The sequence below is a fragment of the Boleophthalmus pectinirostris genome, unplaced genomic scaffold (genome assembly GCF_026225935.1).
Source record: "Boleophthalmus pectinirostris isolate CB_2022bp ecotype Guang Dong unplaced genomic scaffold, ASM2622593v1 HiC_scaffold_7, whole genome shotgun sequence".
Lineage (NCBI taxonomy): Eukaryota > Metazoa > Chordata > Actinopteri > Gobiiformes > Gobiidae > Boleophthalmus > Boleophthalmus pectinirostris.
In genome coordinates, this window is record NW_026571473.1 from 10,059,320 (window position 1) to 10,081,208 (window position 21,889).

Below are 21,889 nucleotides of genomic sequence, written 5' to 3' on the forward strand. Positions count from 1 at the left end.
TTTAAACACATCCAGAAGAAATGACAAACACACTGAAATGCTGTACCGTACTGACATTTCAGAACAGTTTGTACAGATCTAAACTACAGGATATTTTGCCGTTTGAAGAGGAAATTCTTGTACTTCCAAAAGTGCAGCCTTTGAGTTTGATTTTGATTCGATTGTGATTCATCTTATAGTCCTACGCGCTTGAGTGTGGAAAGTACAAACCTGTGGCAGTTAAGGCAGAGGCGGTCCACAGTGCTACAGGCGCAGAAGGCCAGAGAGTCACAGGTCTCGTTCACAATCCCAGCGAAAGCGTTGGTCCCTGGGATCCGTGTAAGGCGATATTTAGAACAGTGACTTCCGTGGACCAAGTTTGTGAGGTCCCCCTGAAAGAAGAGCACAAAAGACTTTTACATGAAGAAGTTGAGTCATTTTGTTGTAATTGAAGAAGATTGAAGGTGCTATCTAGTGTATGATCTGCCACCTGCTTGTCGCCCAGAGATTGTTATTGCTTTATATAGAATGTTCCACAAGATAGCATTAAATATATGTGTCAATCTTCCTCCACAACAGTCATTCAGCTCCAAAGGAAACTTAGCAAATAGGGCTGGGTAACATTCAGAAGTTGCCGATACGATACATACCTCAATACAGTGAGCTTATGATTCAGTACGATATATTTCAAATCGATTCAACACAGTTCAATAAAAAATAAAGGTTAAATCATGGCTGTGATTCCAAAAAACACTTCTGGAGTGTTTTAAGTCCAGTCTGAAAACCCACTTTAATTCTTTGGCTTTTAACACTACATCAGTTGTGTGGTCCTCTGTGTATTTTATCTATTTTATTTATTTCATTTGTTTTACTTATTTATTGCTATTTTATGATTTTTATGGTTTTTGCTTTTATTTTAATGGCTTTATTGTTTTGGACTGGTATGACCAAATTTTAGCAATTTACCTTTTTGCTGTCTTTATTTTATGATCTCTGTGCAGCACTTTGGAAACTGCTTTGTTTGTAAAATGTGCTATAGAAATAAAGTGGATTTGGATTTGGATCTTGTGCAAAGTTAATATGAAACACTTCCCATTTTAGTCATTAAAACAGTGAAAATGTCAAAAGTGTTGCATAAATGACTTTCCCTCTTCTGAACAAGCAACAAAACTGTACCACTGTAACAAAATAACTAAGTAAAATATGCCAAAAAATACTATTATATCAATACAGAAGCCTACGATATCAATACTGTATCATCACATTAAACGATATATGTTGATATTTCAATATTTTTGCACAAGCCTATTAGCAAAGAACACGCAAATATATTTAGCAGTTTTTATGGTCCAATAACAATATAAAAATGTATTAATGATATAATTTATTGCCTTGTTCTGTATACGATTTTAAAAATTCAATATAAATAGATACTCTGTTCTAAAAATAAAACTTTGCTCGAAAACATTCTCCATTGACTATATTGTATTTTACCCAGAACGGTGTAAGAGTTGTAACACTACACCTCACCACAAGATGGCAGTGTTCACCTTTCCATAACATTCGGAGTGAACTCACCACAATACTCGTGTTGAACTTGTAGAAACGCTGCACTGTGCGGTCACTGAAACTATTGCACAGATTTTTCTTCACAAAGTTTGGATGGTTCAGAATATCATTAGCTACCAGCGGCTCCTGCAAACACAAAACCACAAATGACACATGATTATATGAATTCTGTTTAAAAATATATGAAAAAGTATAAAGATTTATGTTATTTTTATGTTATTTTTACCTTGTGTGTGATGTGCTGTTGTTCTGCAGGAGCGTGGCCTTTGGGATCAATGAGAGTCGGATGTGCCACTAGGTAACCCCTGTCCTCCATTATAAAGCACCTATACAACACAAACAAAAAGATAGTATTTTGATTAAAGGGGAATTGTGTAACTTTTCTAGTGCAGTGTCCATTAAATGCTTTATGTTATTGCCTTGTCTGGAATGTTTCACAGTATGACAGCCTTTCTAGCTTCATGGAGAACAAACTAGACCAAGTTACAGGTCAGATCTGTGGCGAGGCAACCAAGCTCACAGTCAGAATGCCTGTTTTTCCAGTTATTTTTAGGCTATAAAACCACAAAGAAGAACTGTTTAATGTCATATTGTGGAATATTCCAGGCTGAGCAATGACATTTCCAGGTGATGGACCCCAACCAAAAAGTTACATAATGCACCGTTAACTTAACCATTAAACTTTGTGCAATTAGTCAAATTTTAATTTAGATGAAGATTTTGTCATTTATAATCATTAAGTTTAGGTCAGTTTGTGTCTACAGCCAATCCTCTGTGAGTAAAAGTAAGTTTTGGAGCAGAATTCACACTTTAAAAGAATAAATTTTACAGTTTTTTTGTGTTAAATGACAACAATTAAAAGTATCCATTGCTTATGTTCAGGAAATTATTAATAAAAGTTATTGATGCACCGATCCAATACTGTGCTGATACTGAAAAAAATTGCTGGATCGGATATCGGCTTCCGATATCAGTTCAGTCGATATCCTGGTTGGACACATAAATTGATGTGTAAGACTCACTGGAAAGTCAAGAAAGTCTCATAACATTTGAATTTTTACTTATACAAAATTGTTCTGTAGTGATCATAACACAGTTGGATTTGTTTTGTCTTATTTTATTTTTTGTATAAAATAACTTGACACTGGTATCGGTTGATATCGGTAATCTGCAGATACTTAAAGCTACAGTATCAAAATTGGTATTGGAAATGAAAAAGATGGATTGGTGCATCTCTAATGAAAGTAATTTTGTTTTATTTCAAAAAAACTAAATTGAAAATCATTCAACATGGAAAAAAAGTGTTGTTGTTTTTTTGCCCAGTCCTATTCAAAAGACTATCATTTACCACCAGGCTGTATTACCCTCTTTAAGTACCCTGGGTTGTTCTAAGACTGAGCCAAGACCTGCCCCACAGCCCCTCAGCGCCTCTCCCCTTTAAGATAATCCTGTTTTTTATGCCCCCTGAACACTGACAGAGAGAGAAAAGAGGAAGCACAGAGAAAGAGGAGGAGGAGGGGGAGGACTGGGAGAGGAGGAATGGAGAAAAAAAAATAGAAAAAAACAGACTTAAAAACTAGAGAAGGAGAACAAGACCCCATCAGCAGCTCAACACCGTGGAAATCTGATTATCTTGTATTCCACTTTTCCCTCCATTTTCTGCCTCTGTGCGTTTGAGATTTATTTTGCAAAGATAGTCACAGTGGCGCTAAAACTCTCTACTCTTTATGAATTCTAGTTTAGAAACATTTGAAAATCGATTGGCTCTCCTTTGGGTAATTTCTTGGTTAGAACTACCAGTACTAGTCATAGTTCTCTTTTCAGACCTGGTTTAAGTCTAGTTAACACCTGGAATAGTCCGGTTATAGACCAGGTTTAGATCTGGTGCTCAAATATTTTCTCATCAAATATTTAAGAGACACTGATCTATAAAATGCAGACTGAAATGTGTCCGTAAATGTAAGGATATATAAAAAGAATTATGTAAGTATTTTAAAAAATGATGATGAATGAAAAGTGAACCTAAAACATGTAGTTCACTTAGAAAATCATAGTATAACCTTAGATTCGCAATTTGTTACAATTATTTCACAATATTTACAATATTTTACAATAAAAGCCACTTCACCAGATAACTCTAAATACAATGTTTAATTTCACATTTAAAAGTTGCATTGTGTAACTTTTCTGGTGGAGGGTCTGCCACCGGCTTTGCACTGCCTGGAATGTTCCACTGTAAGACATTAAACAGCTCTAGCTTACATTTATTCACTTACAGGTGGTTTTATAGCTTAAAAATACCTAGAAAAACAGGCATTCTGACTGTGAATGAGGTTGCCTCTCCACAGATCTGACCTCTGACTTGGCTTGGTTTGGCCTTGATGAACATAGGGTTAATTAGCCAGGCTGGCGCCACCTAGTGCATCTAGGTGAATCGGAATACTCTAGACGGTTTGCAAGAAGAGAAGTTGTAGATCGCGCACTGGCCAATCAGTGAAGAGCTGTGAAGCCATGATGTCAAACTCAAGCGTCTGTCTGGGTCCCATTTGTGGTACAGCACAACAGTAAACAAAGCGGTCGAGATGGATGAAGCCAGACATTCTGTGTTGGCAGCGATTCCTGAGATCAAGGATTTAAAACCGGAACAAAGAGAATGTTTGGTGAATTTTATTAAGGGGAAAGATGTTATTGCCCTTCTTCCTACAAAATTTGGTGCATTTGCATACGTCACAACCAACGATTGGTTAAATAAAAAAGTACCCGCCTACCGTCGAGTGAACAAATCCTAATGCTGCAAGGTCAGACAGTTTCCACGAAGTGAAACCGACTGATGAATCAGGCTAAGGTTTAACACCATACTGTGAGACATTTCAGACAAAGCAATAACATCTCCATAGAGAAAAGCATCTGACAGACCCTCCACCAGAAAAGTTACAAAATGCCCCTTTAAAGAGACACAACAACAGTCAATAATAAGAGCTCAAACATATCTCACCTGATTTTGTTGCCCTTGTCCTGGTTGCAGACGGGCAGTAGGTCCAGAAGCACCTTATAGAAGTAACGCAGGGTGAAGTCTATACCCATCACTGCCACTGCGTAACCAGGGGCCATCTGATTACTGTGGAAAAGAAAAGTAAGAAACACAGCCACAAATAAATACATTTTGTTCATAATTTGCTCTATTTATTGCAGGTTTTGTTGTAATATTTTTTTCCTACACATTATATTCAGTTTAGTGGTCATATAATCCAACCTTTGCCACTTTAGTCTTGTTTATGTTTATTGTATGTCTCTCCCAATGTAGGTAAAGTAACATATTATATTTGCAATTTTACATACAAACGGTAAAACAAAATTGCATAGATCAGATGGAGGGTTAGTTCTACTTGTTGTGTCTGAGTATACTTGCTTTAATCAATGTAATCAAAGTGTTTGGATCAAAAACACACTTGGATCTGAGAGGAGAGAGACTGCACTCACCTGGAGGCGTGGATGGTGTGACTGATAGTGACCACATAACCAGCTCCGCCCACATCCAGGTATGGGCCCGTGAACGTGATAAGGCCCGGGTTCGCCACTGCATGCTGGTACCTACAAGACACAACATAAAGATCAGAAGTTTTAGGAAATATCAAAAGAGATGCAAAGAATAAAGCAATAAACGAAAAAAGTATTTTTTGGGTATATTTTACTCAATTATTTTGTTACAGAGCTACAATTTTGTTGTTTGTTTAGAGGAAGGAAACTCATTTATGCGACACATTACACATTTTTACTGTTTTGATTATTAAAATGTGTGTTTCATATGAACTTTGCACAAGAAGTGGTTTAACAAAGACTTTAAGTGTTACAGCAATGATTTAGCTTTCTTTTTTTTTTTAACCATCAATCAATTTAAAACATATCATATTGAATCATAAGATCACTGTATTGAGATATATGACGTATCGTAGCCTATGTATTGAGGAATGTATCGTATCAGCAACTTCTTAATGATACCCAGTTCTAATTTCTGTAGCCATGGCTGCTAATCTGCACCATCAGCCTCTCCGACCACCATCATTCACTTAAGCACATGCTGCACTTATACTTGGCAAATCTGGGTGATGTGTAATGCCTAAGACCACAACAACTGTAAGCACTTTACAGTACCCCTGCTGGCCCACTGTGGCCCCTGGTATTCCCACAGGTCTCCCATCCAAGTACTTGCAGCCCCTGCTCTGCTTAACTTCTGAGATCATGAGATGAGATCAGGCATTCTCAAGGTGGTACGGTTATATCAAGTAACTCAATTTTCACACTGGAGGTGTTAACCGGGACCACAACCTGCCCTAAATTGTACAATAGCTATGATTAGATTAACAAAAATATATGAGAGAACACTTTTATTGTTTTGAATGCATGTTTAAACTGATAGAAAAATGTGTTCTTTGTGTAATTTGGCCACTGCATTTTCCATGGAATTTTCTGTGTTGATGACAAAAGTAGAGGTGTTCCATTTTTTAACACAGTGCTACTTCTTGCAATTTTTTACTTTTCTTCTTGGCTTTTTTCAACTTTTTCCCTAACTAACTGATGTAAAACTGTAATAAATATTTTCCACAGGTACTATCTCACCAAACAAAGCAACAGAAATAATAAAAAAACAGTCATATGCACTTCAAACCTCCTCTGAAAACCACACGGCCACACTCCCCCCTCTCCTCCTTCACTTCACTCTCTCCAAAGTGGGGCTCACCATTGTCTGCGGGTGGGGTCGAAGGCTTTGTCCATGAGGGATCCTGGGTAAATCCGGAGCACCCCACTGGGCGTTGCTATGTAACGACGCACAATGTAGCAGTTGAGGCTACTCATTTCCATTAATGTCATCCACTCATCCGTGACGTGACTAGTCGCCATTACCTCGTTCCTGACAGAGGACTGCAGAAAGGAGACACAAGAGAGACAAAGTTTAGAGACAACTGATAAAAATATGATGATTTAAAGAGTTTGGAGATACTGAAGTTGGCTTTAAGTGAAATTGAATCAAGACACACACAGAGCACACACCATGTTTAAACTTTTATAGACATGTTTGTGTAATCCCTCAGTCATCCAGGTAGGATCCATAGCAAAGGAGAAATTCAATACTGTCAGGTGGACAAAAGTTTTTTGATCGATAATATGACTCGGGCACTGTTCCCACTTAGCTAAGTTTATTGAACTGCACTAACAGAAACTGGAAAGAAGTGGGTGTGCTAGTTTCAGAGTAGTTTCAGTGTAATTTCGCTCCTCCCTTCAGGCAGATATGAGGCAGTTACTACCAGCGCCTGACCAGAACTAAAGAAGCAGCTTGGATGAGCCGGGAAACATTTTCGATCATAAAAAGTTTTTCCAGTTGACTGAATTGAATTTCTCCTTTGCAATGTTTTATAGACATGATATTCCGTATCTTCTTATTAATTTTTCTGTATCCAGTAAAATCTAAACTTAAAACTAGTTCAACAAAGTGTTAGTTGTTCATATTATAGAATTTTCAGTTAGTCAAATGGTAAACCACTGGAGATCTTAAAAAGCAAAATACTAAATGTGATGTTCATTCAAAAGTATCATAACACTATAAAAGGATAACTGCAAATTAGAGGCTTGTTCCACAGCTTTTTAATTATGTTTTCACTAGTGCGTCTCTAGCACTATTGCCACAGAAATAGTGCATCTCTTGCATTTGCTCTACTGCCACAGAAATAGTGGATTTTGATGCCAACCCCAATGATGTGACTGTTCCAGAATTCATTCCAGAGTTCATTTTTTTAAAGAAAGATCTAGACAAGAACTACATCAAAACAACAAAGCTCTTAAACCCAAAAATTAGGAATGCATGGAACTCAAAGAACCTCCACAGCCTTGAAAAATCACATCTCGGTACCATTTTCAGAACAGCGTCCAAGTTTGAGAGGGGTGAGGGGTCACTGGAGGGGGCCTTTAAGAGAGCCCTGGGAATGGGAGCTGGGGACATGGGTTTGTGGCTTCAACTCTAACCTCCTGCTACCCCCGAGGGACAGGAATGCACACACACAGCCAGCTCCACCACACGGGGCTGTCCCACTCTTAAAAGGGACCTTGATTTAGCCAGAGTGATAATTAGTTTTCATCAGAGTGGCCAAGATATCCTGTAAATAAGTTGGCCAGATGTAGTCAAGAAGAAAGAGAAGAACATCTGACACATTTTACTCTGGACAGGTGGTACTGACAACAAATATAGCTATATATATATATATATATATATATATATATATATATATATATATATATATATATATATATATATACTATATATATATATATATATATATATATATATATATATATATATATATATATAATATATATATATATATATATATATATATATATATATATATATATATATATATATATATATATATATATATATATATATATATATATATATATATCCACATGATTAAATTCTAATAATACATTAAAATAAATTCCAAAATGTGCTGGTAAAGGTGATATGAGTTGAGTATCACACAAAAGGAGCACCATGACATTTTGCTATCTGCTTGTCTCCATGGAGATGTTCTTGCTTTGCCGGAAATGCTCCATAGTACGACATTTACTCAATTACTTGTGTATTTATTGTTCAAAAATGTACATTCCTGTAGTCGCCTCTTCACAGATCTGCCTAGTTGGCGTTGTGGTGTAACATGCTTGTGTAATGCCATACGCTGGAATATTCCAAACAGAGCAATAACATCTCCATGGAGACAAGAAGGTAGCAGACCTTCCACCAGAAAAGTTACACATAGCACCTTTAACAAGTGCAGAAATATTACCTTATACTTTGAATAATATTTGAAAGATTAGACTGCAAGTTTGATTTATTTCTTCATTTTTTACCAGATTTCCTAGTTGCTTTTAGTTGTTATTATGGACAATATACTAAAAAAACACTATTGCAAATATATTTGTATTAATTTTATTTATTTCGCTCCTATTCTCCATGGTGACAGAGTAAACATAAACACTTCCATGCGTGACTAACGAAATAGTGTAACCGGATATGTTCTTTCCCAGGTAAACACCATTTAACCTTGATGACTCCCCTCAGGCTCTTGCGGTTGGCGGACTCGGGGTTGCCAGGTTTGCGTACCTTGAGGCCGGGATTGGCGATGAGTCTCGTGTTGTCACTCAAATAGGCCGTGTAGTGCTCCACCATCCTCTTGGTCTCAGGCTGGCTCAGGTGCTCGTACGGAGAGGAGAAACTACCTGCTGCCAACATCACAGTGGGAGACTCTGAGGAGCGAAAGTGAAAGCAGAGAGTTAGAGGGGCTGAGAAGTGCTGCAGGTTAAAAAATAATTAGGTGACATGTGCTTTGTTCTTCTGCAACTACGGCTGCACAGTTTTGGAAAGAAAGTCTAACAGTTTTTCTGACAAGTGTTGTGATTATATTTGCAATACATTCAAAAGTAAGATTCTGTTCAAAATACGCACTGTAAACAACCCCAGAAGTATTCACACACTTGAGAAAAATAAATACAAAAATCCCATGCATTTCAGAAAAGGTTTGTAGAGAGCGAAACAACAGGTACAACAACATGTCCCTATAAAAAATAAAAAAACTGTATTTGTATTAGCTGAATGGAAAAACACACTTTCACACTTCACTTTCATTAAAGTTCAATCAATATAGTTAGAAAATAGAATCAGGCAAAACTAAATAAATAGTTCCACTGGTGTTGTACAGTAGAGACATATACTGGCATAAGACTTTTGTGTGTATGTAAAGACCTTCCCTGTGTATTGATTAAGTTCTCACAATGAATAGAATCTTACCACAAATGACAACATATATAGGAAAGTGCTAGTAAACCTAATCTTCAAGAGAAAAGGTAAACTCTGATGGATGAATGGCTCTTGCACAACCACAACTTTACAGAATACATAAATACTGTGATGGTGCCACTTCTTCTGTTTCTTACCAACAGTGGCGAGCTGTTTAAAGTGCAGGCAGGAGCTGGGCTGTCCGAGGAGGTCCAGACGGTGGTAGAGCAGTTTGGAGCTGGGAGCAGTGTTCAGGTTTTTCAGCTGTTTCACTGGGATCTCAGGCTGAACGTACACTATACACAAGATGAACGAGGTGTCCTGGACCTGTACCAAACACAACACAAGACTCAGCAAAAGGTAAAAGGCTGGAAAGGTTAAGAAATTATACACTGACATGCCCAATGTTGTATGCAGGGCCTGAAACTAATATTTCTGTTTTTGTAGTAAAAACTGTCAATTCTCAATAATGTAAGGTAAGGTACACTTTATCAATCCATCATTAAGGAAATTCACTCTGCATTTGATGTACCATTATGATACTGGTATCAGATATCAGTGCCAATATTTTTATTTTATTTATTCAATATTTTACCAGGTAAGTAAGTTGAGAACACCTTCTCATTTACAATGACGACCTGGCCAAGAGGCAGAATAAAACAAAAGCACAAACACAAAACACTCACACTTCAACTATAACATGAAATTTTATTTAAGACAGTGAAACAACTGGAGATTAAAGATATAAAAGAGTTAAAAATATGCAATTATCCTGTAAAATACCCTGGATGGAATTTTTCAAAGTCGACAGATTTAAAAACAAACTAAGTTTTAAAGTCTGTTGAAGGTGGTTCCAGTCAGTTGCTGCAGAAAACTGAAATGAGGAACGGTCCAAAGTTGTGCAGGCTTTAGGAACGACCAGGGTTATGTATCTGTTGGAGCACAGTGTGCGGCTGGAGCTGTGGATGTGCAGGAGTGAGCTGAGGTAGGACAGAGTTTTACCAATTCAACATTTATAAAAACTGAACATTTTGTCTATAAATTGGTATAATAATTACATTTACTAGTCAATGTTGGTCCAGAAGTCCTAATGTTAAACTTGCATTTTTATAATGCTGTTCTGTAGTTACAAAACACATTTGGATATATGTTTTTACCTCAGGCTGTTTGTGTTTAAAAGAAAATACATTATATTTTCAGTCTCTGCCCAACATCAGTTAATATTCAGTATCAGCAAATACTTGAAGCCAAAATCTGTATTGGAACAGAAAAACCTGGATCTGTGCACTCTAATAAGAAACCAAAATGGCTCTTTCCCAGCATTTGACTGGTTGGTTTGTGTTAAGGTCAAGCCCTTGCTGTATCCAGAACGGTTATAATAACTTCATATTTTTCAGGGTCAGAGTTCACTGACAGTGACATTGCACAGCACATACTCCCAGCGTTCCCGTTCCCCTACTGTTTTAGTTACACATCACTTTTGGTGTTTTATGGGCTCCTGATAAGTCTAAGTGAAAGGAGCTGTTTTTACTCCAACATTTACAAATCCTCAAGCAGAAAGGTCACAGTTTAGGAAATACTGTCAACAAAACCTTAGTGTGGAAAACTACAATTATTCTATTTTGTGGTTACACTTAAATTATAGTTAAGAATGATTCAGGCTAATAAAAGGCATTAGAGTTAGGAGTTATGGTTTGGGTATTAGTTAAGTCCTTGTAATTACCTAATTAAGGGGTTAGGGGCGTCAGGGGTGATTTAACTACTAAAAAAGCTCGAGCAAATCAGATCAGTACAGAGAAACATTGAGGCCAATTGATGTCTATGTAATATTTAAAGGTGCACTGCGTAACTTTGAGGGTTTGGGGGTTTGTCACCTGCTTGTATAGATGCGATTGCTCTACCTGGAATGTTCCACAGTAAGACATTAAACAGTTCTATCTTACATTTATTTAATTACAGGTGTTATTATACCTCAAAGTACATAAAAAAACAGGCCTTCTGACTGTGAGAGCGGTTGCCTCTCCATAGATCTGACCTGTAACTTGGCCTGGTTTAATCTCTATGAAAATAGAAAAGTTTAATGTCATACTGTGAAACATTCCAGACAAAGGAATAACATCTTTATGGAGAAAAGCATCTGACAAGGCATTTGAAAAGTTACAGAATGCACCTTTAACTTAAATAAATGGGTGAAGTAAGGTTTAAATGGACAGATACAATTTTTAACCGTTTCTGGTGAATAAAATAATGTCCACTAGCATGATTGATGCAAATTGGGCTCTGATTCAAGATGGGGAATGATGAGGGGAATTGGGTAAGTGGCGTAAATCATTATAAGCAGTTTAAATCTTTTGTTCACTATGAATTTAAAAGTTAAAAAGACTATTAAGGTGAAGTCTTAAAAGCTGTTTCAGAAAACTACATTGCAGGCCTAGTGTTCATTTGAGCAGGATGTATGCTTTAACAAGTAAAGTTTGCCTGTGTGAGGTGAAATAGGACTTACAAGTTTCCAGGCATAGCTGACATTGTAGGCATCTTTACTGTTGTCTCTCAGTCTGTTCATGTGCCAGGACAGGGAGGAGTTGACTGGTACAGCGATGATCTGACTGCCCAAAGGGAGGCTAAACAACAAAAAACATCACTGATTAAAAAAATTATAATAATGATAAAATAAATTAAATAATCGTTTATAAGTTATGTTTTTCTATGTACATAATACATAGTACATAAATACATATATAGTAAAAAGCATCTCTTGAGGGCAAAATGAGACCACTCTGTACTCTATGCATCTGTTTAAGAATCATGAAGTGCTCTATTAGCATACTAGTTGCTTTAGTTAAGATGGCAAAACTCCACTCTGGCATCTAAAAGTTGAAAACTGCAAACTACTTAAAATGATCCAGTTCAGGTTCTTTTTTTTTTTCACAATTTAAAGACTAATAATCAGCTACAGCCCCTTTAATCTTTCTTTTTTTTTTTCTTTACCTGAGAATATTCTGTCGAACTGCAGGGAATCCGGGGATATTCTCGTAGTGGATGATGTCCGTGTGCAGTGGAGGCTCCGTCATGAGGTAGGGCCGAATCAGGGAGGGATGCATCAAAGTGTAACCTGGGAAAAATGCAAAACATACAAGCAAAATGAATATAAAACAATAAACGTTATGCATATAAGAAACAAATCAGCCCAAAAGGAAGTGTTCTTTTTGCAATGCTTGTAATGATTTTTTTCCAGAATTGTTCAGCCCTCACCCTTAATACAAACTGTCCACAATATACTGAGAACCAATGGAACAAAACAAAAGATTAAAGCAGGAAAACCAGTCCACCTACTTCATTTCTATCCATTCAAGTCTATTCAATTCGCACCAATTGGGGGATAATACTTCAATCAAAAGTAATTCAGTTTTTGTTTTGTTTTTTAACTACAGGTATCACATGATCTCTGTTACTTGAGGCTAATCCCACACAAACCTGTTCCCACCAAATGACAACTGATGTGCATGAAAACATTTGCTGGGAATCTAGACAGAACTAAACTGTGATTACCTTAAACTACACAAACATAAACAAAATATTCATCCTAATTACTCAACCCCAAAGATGTGACTGTTGACAGTTGAAAGGGCTTTAAAACATAAGACATAAAATATAAGACTATGGTTGGTTTGAGTCAATCTTGCCTGACAAATTCAGATTTTGTATACAGACTGAGTCAGTCTGGTCCCCACACCCTGGAGCCCGTTCAAACATGTTTGTGCACTCACATTTGTTTATTGTTTATTGACAAATGTGAACTGAAGGAGCTCATTCGTCATCTATCTTTTACAAACAAAATGACATTTCTCTCACATCTGATTTAACAGAGTTCAGTGCTTCACTCACTGATTCTACAGAAATCTGTGATCTGTGGTTTTTCAGCCTCTCTTCTCAGATATTTTTTATTCCTTTGCTCACAAGATGCCATATTTGTTTTTGTACAAACAGGCCATGCGTGTCCTTGATTGGCTAATCCAGTTATGAGGTTTGTACTATTTACACTATCGTGTACCACAACTGGCATGCTGCTGATCCTCCATTGACTGCGTGGAGGTCCCGGGTCCTACTTGTGCCAGACCCCCTGGAAGGTAGTACCTCCAGCTTGGGACCCTTAAAAATTGTGTACCGGCTTATGGAAACAAGACTTACGGAGTCATCCAACTATTACAGAATTTGTTCTTCTTTTAACATTATCATTATCAGTTTCCTTGGTCAACTCAGAAGTGGTATGTTATGCACTATTCATTTTATCTAGGGTAGCTTGTCTCCAAACTGTTCTTTTTAGCTCCTATTTAAACCTCCTTGTGTGGAAGCATAGTCAGGCTTGAATAGCCAATACTAATGCGCATTGTTGAGTATTCAAGTCACCAGGTCCTGGACGAATGGTAAAAAAAAACTTCTCCTGCCTCAGACTCCAGAGTCTCGGTCTCTCTGTACAACTCTAGAACTCATGAGGACAACAATTATTTTCCCTAACATACATCTTAAAATGTACAAAAGCCAACCTACATTTGTGTGCATCTGTTTACTCCGTGACCTCAAACGTTACAGTCTGTAGACAGCCTAAAGTCACAGAGGTGTGAGATCTGGGTGGTCTTTTAACAGCTAACCCTGAATTATAGCAGTGGGTGTTGAGAACATGTGTTTTTGTAATAGGTGTAATAAGTGTAGTATGCACATGAAGAAAACATGTGTGAAAGTGTAAGAAACAACATCTGTAAAATTGTTCATGCAAAAATCGGATTCATTTAAGGACATTTGGCGTTTAGAATTATGCCAAAATATGCAATTGACTGCACACTGGATTATTATTTTCACTCTATTCTGAGACAGTTGGGGCTGTCGAATGAAAGAATGATGAGCTAGTCCTTTCTCATCTATTTCAATATTAGCACTGATATATTAGATTAAGCGAGTCTTTTGTTTAAGTCATTGGGAGCGTACCTTTGTTGTCTATGAGGAAGGTGTATGAGGCCAGGGAGTCTTGATAATAGGTGACATCCTCCAAAATGTAAGCCAGGTTGACATCCACTCCGACCACGCCCAAAAGCAGGTTTCCAAAGTAACAGGGCCGGCTCACGGTCATAATAAACCCTGGAAAAACATACAATACGAGGTTAGTACGAATTACCTGTACTGCAATTTAGTTTTTGACAGTTTTTCATAGAATGTTATGATTTCAATTTTGTTAAGCCAGGTGTCAAATGATTCTTGCCGTTTGCAAGCTTGAACTTTGAAAGAATATTTTGACCTCTTTTGGCAAGCGTACACATGTTTCTACAGTTCTATGTTCCCAAAGTTTTGTTTTCTCAGATTTAAAGGGCCCATATTACGCAATTATTTGGTCTATTTTATAATGTTGTTTCCTCATCAAAATATACCTGGAGTTGTGTATTTTTTTTTCATTTAACATGTTAAATCACACACACTCTGTATATTTAGGCCTCTCAAACAGAAAACACTCTGTTCAGACCAGGAATTCCCCATCTCTATGTAGTTGTAGCTTTCAAACTACCGCTTCATGACATCACAAGGTGGAACAGAGCATTTTGAGCTTTGGAGATGTAGCCAGTGTAACAATAAAGGGTTACTCAAACATGTGTGAATGAAACAAAACACAAATCAGGTGAATCAAATGGCTTAAATCTCAAAAGGGTAAATTTGTGTGACATAAGACCTAATTCTCTAATTTAAATCATAATCTCAAGCCCAGGCCCTAACCTTAAGCATAACCCTACAAACAGTGTTGGGAGTAACACATTATAAAAGTAACAAATGACTGTAATGTGTTGCTTTTTGCTGTAACGCAGTAATGTAAGGCATTACAGGGAAAAAAAATAATATTTTACTTGTCAGTAATGCTCGTCACAATGCATTTTTAACCTGGATTGAAGTGGTGGGTTTTTTGTTTTTCTTCAAACAAATTCTCTGAAATCACCGCGATAGCAGTGGTGAAACACCATCATTAAGGTTCTGAATGTCGGGACAGGCCCAGAGGTGCGCCCGTGTAGACTGTCAGGTAACCACAGGTGAAAGGACCAGCGCAGAGCTCCACACTCCACAGGGCTAATCACAGCTGACGTCCGATCATGCTTTGAGGACACCCAGCTCCATGGGCTCGGGGTTCTCTCAGGGGCGGTCCTAGATTACCAGTCCTAGTCCAAGATTAGTCCCGGTTTGGTCCTGGTTTAGATCTGGTTCAGTCCTGGTTCAGTCCTGGTTCAGTCCTGGTTCAGTCCTGGTTCAGTCCTGGTTCAGATCTGGTTTAGTCCTGGTTTAGTCCTGATCAAATTACTTTGAAATGACAGTAACAAGTCATAAATAACGCATTACAGTTTTTAAGTAACTTACCCAACAGTGCCTACAAACCTGCAAAAGTGGAAATATAGAGCAGATGCCATGAAAGATTAGCTCACTCACCATCTCCCATAGGGTCAGAGTAGGGCAGGCTGAAGCGGGCCAGGTCTATCATTCGGTTGGGTAAGTTGATGTAGAACCGCCCCACTGTGGTCTCCAAATTACTGAGCTGATTCAGCACCATCATGCTCCCCTTGACGACCGGCATCATGGCCCCACCCACCGACCCTGACGACGACGCTGCCAAAAACCTCTCCCGCTCAAACGTCCGGTCCATGCCGTATTTCACCGAGTTCTGCTCAGCCAAGTCTCTGAGGAAGGCCAACTCCTTCAGACCTGTTACTCCCTCTGGAAAAGAAAAACACAGGATTTAGGGAGGATGACTGAGCTTGTTTGGGTTAATAAGCACAATTTATTACATGGAATCCATAGCCAGAGGTGGGTAGAGCCAAGATTTGTACTGTAAGTTCATTTATACGACGTTTCACGAATAAAACAGACAAAAACACACAAAAACTACTTTATGCTTAGTATTCCGATTATGAGATATGCAGATATGTTTTGCAGTATACTGTGGAAGATTATTTATTTATTTATTTCGGTCATAGGTATATTTTGACATTATTTCACAGACAGTCATATTTATTATTTATTATAGCCAAATGAACTACATTTTTTGGAAACAAGCAGGAGGAGGCACTTCTCCAGCCCAAATAAGAGTCAGATTTATGGAGATGCAAGCCCACTCAGAGTAAGGATGCATGTTTTTCTGTGCAATAACACATTATATCACAGCCAGAATGGAAAAAAAAATAAAAATAAATCTATAATTTATAATCTATTCATTGGCTAAAATATTACAGACTGGGGCTTGGCATGTGTGAATAGACAATACTTATTTTATGGTATTCAGAATTCATGAGTAAGAAACGTCTCTAAATTCATTTTGCAATTCAAAACTATATTCTGATAATTGGAAAAACATGCACCCACAGTATTCACAACTCTTCCCATAAGTGATAATAACAGGGCACCAAAACAGGGGAGTGGTTGACCAAAGGTGTGAGTCAGTAGATATTTACTTTTGAGAAGAAGACTGCAAATTAAAGACATTAAACTAAATGAAAAGTTAGTTGTGGAAATAAAATTAAATTATGGCTATTTAAAGTGTAAATCGTTGTCTTATTATGTCCATTATAGACAGTAGTACACAAAGCATGAATGGATACTGGGGCGGTCATTCTATTAAATATAATGTCACATGCTCAAACTTGTGTTAGTATGTGATGAACCGAAAAGGCTTTTATTGCTCAATCCTGCTCCCAACTGTCAAAAATCTAACACAGGGATCACAATATAAGTGAATCTATCATTGGTTTAAAGAAACTAAAGCACGGAAATAATTAAGGCTGAATGGTCTGTCTGACAAGCATTGCGATATGATTTGTAATTTATGTTTTAATGCTTGGATTCTGTTCAAAGTTCGCATTTTAAACAGAAGAATTGACAAAAAAGGCTGAAATATGAACTGGCAAACTAATACACGAAACATTTCAGAACATGTTTGTACAGATCTGAAGTACAGTGTTAGGAGATTTTATGGAGAATAAGACAGGAGGTTTTAATGTTTGTGGAGGAAATTATGGTACTTTAAAGGTGCGTTGTGTAACTTTTCGGTCACCTGCTTGTTAAAATGTTCCACAGTATGATATTAAACATCTACTTTATATTTATTCAATTACAGGTGGTTTTATTGCTTAAAAATACCTAGAAAAACAGGCATTCTGACTGTGAGCAGGCTTGCCTCACCACAGATCTGTCCTGTAAGTTGGTCCGGTTTGGTCTCCATGGTAATAGAAAGGTTTACTGTGAAGCGTTCCAGACAAAGCAATAACATCTCCATGAAGAAAAGCATTTGGAGGCCCCTCCACCAAAAAAGTTGCACAAAGCACCTTTAAAGATTGCATCCTTTTCATCCATTCAAACAGAGATTTCGATTAGATTGCGATTAATCTTGCGGCCTAAATAGATAATACAGAAACGCAAACACAGGAGGAATTTGACTTTGACAGCGTAGGGGTCATATAGAGGAGAGGGTGTAACTAGGACTGCCCGTACAGCTGTCTTTTGCCTGTAGTGTGTAGTCATTCAAAGGATTATAGCGCAATCCCTGTTTAATGCCCGGGCTTTGCTTTAGTGATCAACAGACCAGGCCACTGATGGGAGCTACAGTCACATGATCACATACTGCTCGCATGTTTGTTTATTCGCCAGTACAAGGTGAATACAAATGAGCGACAGTTATAGGATTTTCTCTGTGGTTAAAATAATACTACCATTACAATGCTATGAATTTATATGAGTTATGAGTTATGTTCTGGTAAACTAACTTTAAACTGCTGAATATGTTATAGAAACATCATTAAGACAGCTTTAAAGGGCTAATATTACCCTATTTTCTGCTTTATGTTGTAATTTTGTCTCCTCATCAAAAACATACCTGGAGTTGTGTTTTGTTTCTTTCACACAAATCCTGCATATTTAAGCTGAGTTCTTCTCTCAAACTCTGAAACTGAAAACACTGTGTTCCACCTTGTGATGACATGTGGCAATACAGGAAGTGCTCCACCGTTTTTTTAAACTCCATACACCTTCACTGGAATCATTTGGATAATTTATTTCAATCCTGGAATTGTCAGTCTCTGCTGAACAAAAGGTAAAAGGTAGCTGTTCACTTGTAAACTACCACTACATGACATCACAAGGTGGAATTGAGCATTTTGATCTCAGGCCCCATCCACACTAGCATGTATTCGAGTCGTTTTTGTTGCAGAATCAGTGTTCGTTCACACTAATCTGATGGGAAACGGCTCCAGAGACGGAACGATCTGGTGCCGTCAGCTCCCACGAATTCATCTGAGTACAGATCTGATCCAGTTCTGTGTGGACACCTGAAAACGCTGATGTACTGATGTAGGTCTATATGCCGTGAAGTATTTCACCGCCAAAACGCTAAGAGGCTAGAATATATGCGTATGTGGAGATGTATAATCTCTGAAAAGTTTAACATGAACCATCTCCAACTCGATAGAAGCACAGAACAGACTCACCATTAGCAGAACACCCCTCTGTCACAGAAAGAACACATGTATTTCACTGAGCCATGTCATTTAGTCTGACAGAAGCTGAACCGCATCAGTGCACACTATTGAGCTGTTTATAAGCTCAGTTTATGCAAATTAGCCATGTGGTTTTAAATTTTGTTTCTGTAAAACGTAAACAAATATGCTTAAAGCTGTGTGGATAGGGAATGATTGCAGACACAGAAACAACGTGTCTGCATGCAAATCGTTTCTGATACGGTGATACGGTGATTCTTTTCAGTGTACACGTCGCCATAGACAGACTAATAATAAAGGGTTACTCAAACGTGTCAGTGAAACAAAACACAACTCCAGGTATGTTTTTGATGAGGTAACAGCATTATAACATGACTTAAAGCTCACAATAATCTATTTTGTGTCATTTAGGACCTTTAGAGTTAACTGTAAATAGTTGTTGTTTTTTTTTTGTCTAAACAAAATAACATTAAAATGCATGTAAGGTACAAAAGCTAAAACCCTGTAGTGCTTTGGGACTAGTGGCCTCTTTGAACAATCAGGACAGATTTGGCAGGAATGAAGGGAAACAGGACATACACAATTACGGCGCCCCCTGGAGCTGTGCACTGCGTCTGCACCCAAACAAATGTTATTTTGGATATGCAATTCAAATAAACTCAAAGGACAGCAGATTTCGGCATCCTTTTCATCATAGAGCCTTTTTAAGCAGACCAGGTCCTCTGTCAGTCACAAACAGACAGCGCTGCCTGCTTTGAAGTCTCACTCTCCCTTAGATGTAGCTCATTTCCATTTTCTGATGCAAAAATCATTTATATTAACAGTGGACATTGCGGGCACAGTGGAGAGGGGAGGGAGTTGGGAGAGGCAGATGGCTGGACTGGGATAATAAAAGCGAATAGAGAGGCATACACACTTGAAGCCAGTGCGTGCAAATATACAACAAACAAAAGCCTTTGAGGTAGCTGGAGCACCTCTCTAGCCCTTTGCGCTTTGTGTCGAAGAAATGATGGCCAACAAAGAGGCTAAATAATTACTACCAATCTTCTATACGTACTGCAATAAGTGTAATTAAGAGATATTGTGTAATTAATTAGGTATGTTGGTAAGCCCGTCACGATCATTACTTAATCAACTTCAATATATGAAAACTGGAACAATATATTTTTGGGGTTAATATTTATTGTGGGTACTTTTTCTTTGCACTACTAGGAAATTTTTGGTTATTTTTTTATACTATATGATAAAATTTAAATGAGCACGATGTAACTTTTGGGTTGGGGGCCCATCACCTGCTTGTTTCTACAGATATATCATTGTTCTGCCTGGAATGTTCCGCAGTATGTCATTAAACAGTTCTATCTTACATTTATTCAATTACAGGTGGTTTTATAGCTCAAAAATACAGAGAAAGCGGGGGTTGCCTCTCCACAGATCTGAGCTGTAACCTGGCCTGGTTTGGTCTCAGTGAAGAAAAAAGGTTTAATCCCATACTGTGAAACATTCCAGACAAAGCAATAACATCCTCAAGGAGAAAAGCATTTTGACTCTACCAGGAAAGTTACACAATGCACCTTGAAGCTGTAAAGGTGCAGCATTTTGAATTAAACCTTCAAAAAAAACAGGCCTATATGTTGTTTTGTAGTACATTTCAAATCTATTCACTTTTTGTGCAATACTTTAACCTCAACCAATGCACAGGGACATTTGAGCAAATATCTGATGGATTTTCAAAATAAGGTCCAATTATTATTATGTGAAGATTAAAAAACAAACAAGATATTAAAGTTGCACTGGGTAACTTCTCTGGTGGGGCATCAGACACCTAAATAAGACAACAAAGAATCTAAATAATTACTAGCAATCTTCTAAATGCACTGCAATAATTGTAATTAAAGGTGCATTGTGTAACTTTTCTGGTGGAGGGTCTGTCAAATGCTTTTCTTAATGGAGATGTTCTTGCTTTGTCTGGAAGGTTTCACAGTATCGCATTAAAGATCTTCATGGAGAACAAACCAGACCAAGTTACCGGTCAGTTCTGTGGAGAGGCAATCCCACTCACAGTCAGAATGCCTGTTTTTTGAGGTATTTTTGAGCTATAAATTAAATAAATGATAAGTAAAGCTGTTTAATGTCATACTGTGGAACATTCCAGGTAGAGCAATGACATATCCATTGAAACAATCAGGTGATTGTCCAACCACCAGAAAAGTTACACAATCCATCTTTCAGCGATATTGTGTAATTAATTAGCTGTGTTTATTCAATTTAAATAACAAAAATCATTTAAGATGATGTTTTATTTTTTCACATAAATCAGTTTGATCAGATAAATATAGAAATGACACCATGAAACTATACAAAACTGCTTATTTCCAGTCATTGGTAACCACAGGACATGGTTGGATAGTCAGACACTAAGCACTCCATTTTCCTCTAGGCTTTCTGGATACAGAACTAAACCCCTACAAAGTCAAATCATAACTGTTATGAAAACCATAATGAAATACAACTGTAAAATATGAAACTGCTAAAAAGTTTAAACAAGATATCTGCAAGCTGTGATCTAACCAACTGTGACTGCTTTTGAAAATTGGAAGATGTTGAACCTCATAATTTTGGTTCGGGATTTGGTCCATAAATGTGCTATTAATTATGTAGCCTTTTGTGACTGGTTTACGCGCCATTTTTTGCCTCTATAGAGAAGAAAATGTATTTAAATTTATTTGTGCCAACAGAGAATACTTTGTACTTGGTGCCAGTTTCCATGTGGGTCCAGCAATTAAAAATATATTAACAATAAACCAAGTCCAAACATCTGCATTTTGTTAAAACTGCAAAATCCAATATAGTATTCAGCCATGGCCTCTAGCTCACTTTAACTTTAAGTACATATGACAGGTTTACAGGTTTTTCTAATTATTACTTGGTTTGGTGGGATGGTATTAAAAATGCAGGAAGAATTCACACACAAGGAAGGCATTTTTTCAGTTATGGG

General features: G+C 37.4%; 1 protein-coding gene across 1 annotated transcript in view; it reads right to left on the reverse strand.

Moving 5' to 3' along the window:
- Positions 1 to 21,889, reverse strand: part of cachd1 (cache domain containing 1) — a 140,871-nt gene that overhangs the window by 28,971 nt on the left and 90,011 nt on the right. Inside the window, exons 9-20 of the mRNA XM_055164923.1 lie at positions 15,836 to 16,120; positions 14,360 to 14,509; positions 12,365 to 12,488; positions 11,880 to 11,997; positions 9,535 to 9,703; positions 8,705 to 8,847; positions 6,287 to 6,468; positions 5,029 to 5,139; positions 4,544 to 4,666; positions 1,775 to 1,874; positions 1,558 to 1,674; positions 211 to 371 (exon numbers count right to left, since the gene is read on the reverse strand). Of these exons, the coding sequence (XP_055020898.1) occupies positions 211 to 371; positions 1,558 to 1,674; positions 1,775 to 1,874; positions 4,544 to 4,666; positions 5,029 to 5,139; positions 6,287 to 6,468; positions 8,705 to 8,847; positions 9,535 to 9,703; positions 11,880 to 11,997; positions 12,365 to 12,488; positions 14,360 to 14,509; positions 15,836 to 16,120 (1,783 nt within the window). The remainder of the gene's footprint in view (positions 1 to 210; positions 372 to 1,557; positions 1,675 to 1,774; positions 1,875 to 4,543; positions 4,667 to 5,028; positions 5,140 to 6,286; positions 6,469 to 8,704; positions 8,848 to 9,534; positions 9,704 to 11,879; positions 11,998 to 12,364; positions 12,489 to 14,359; positions 14,510 to 15,835; positions 16,121 to 21,889) is intronic.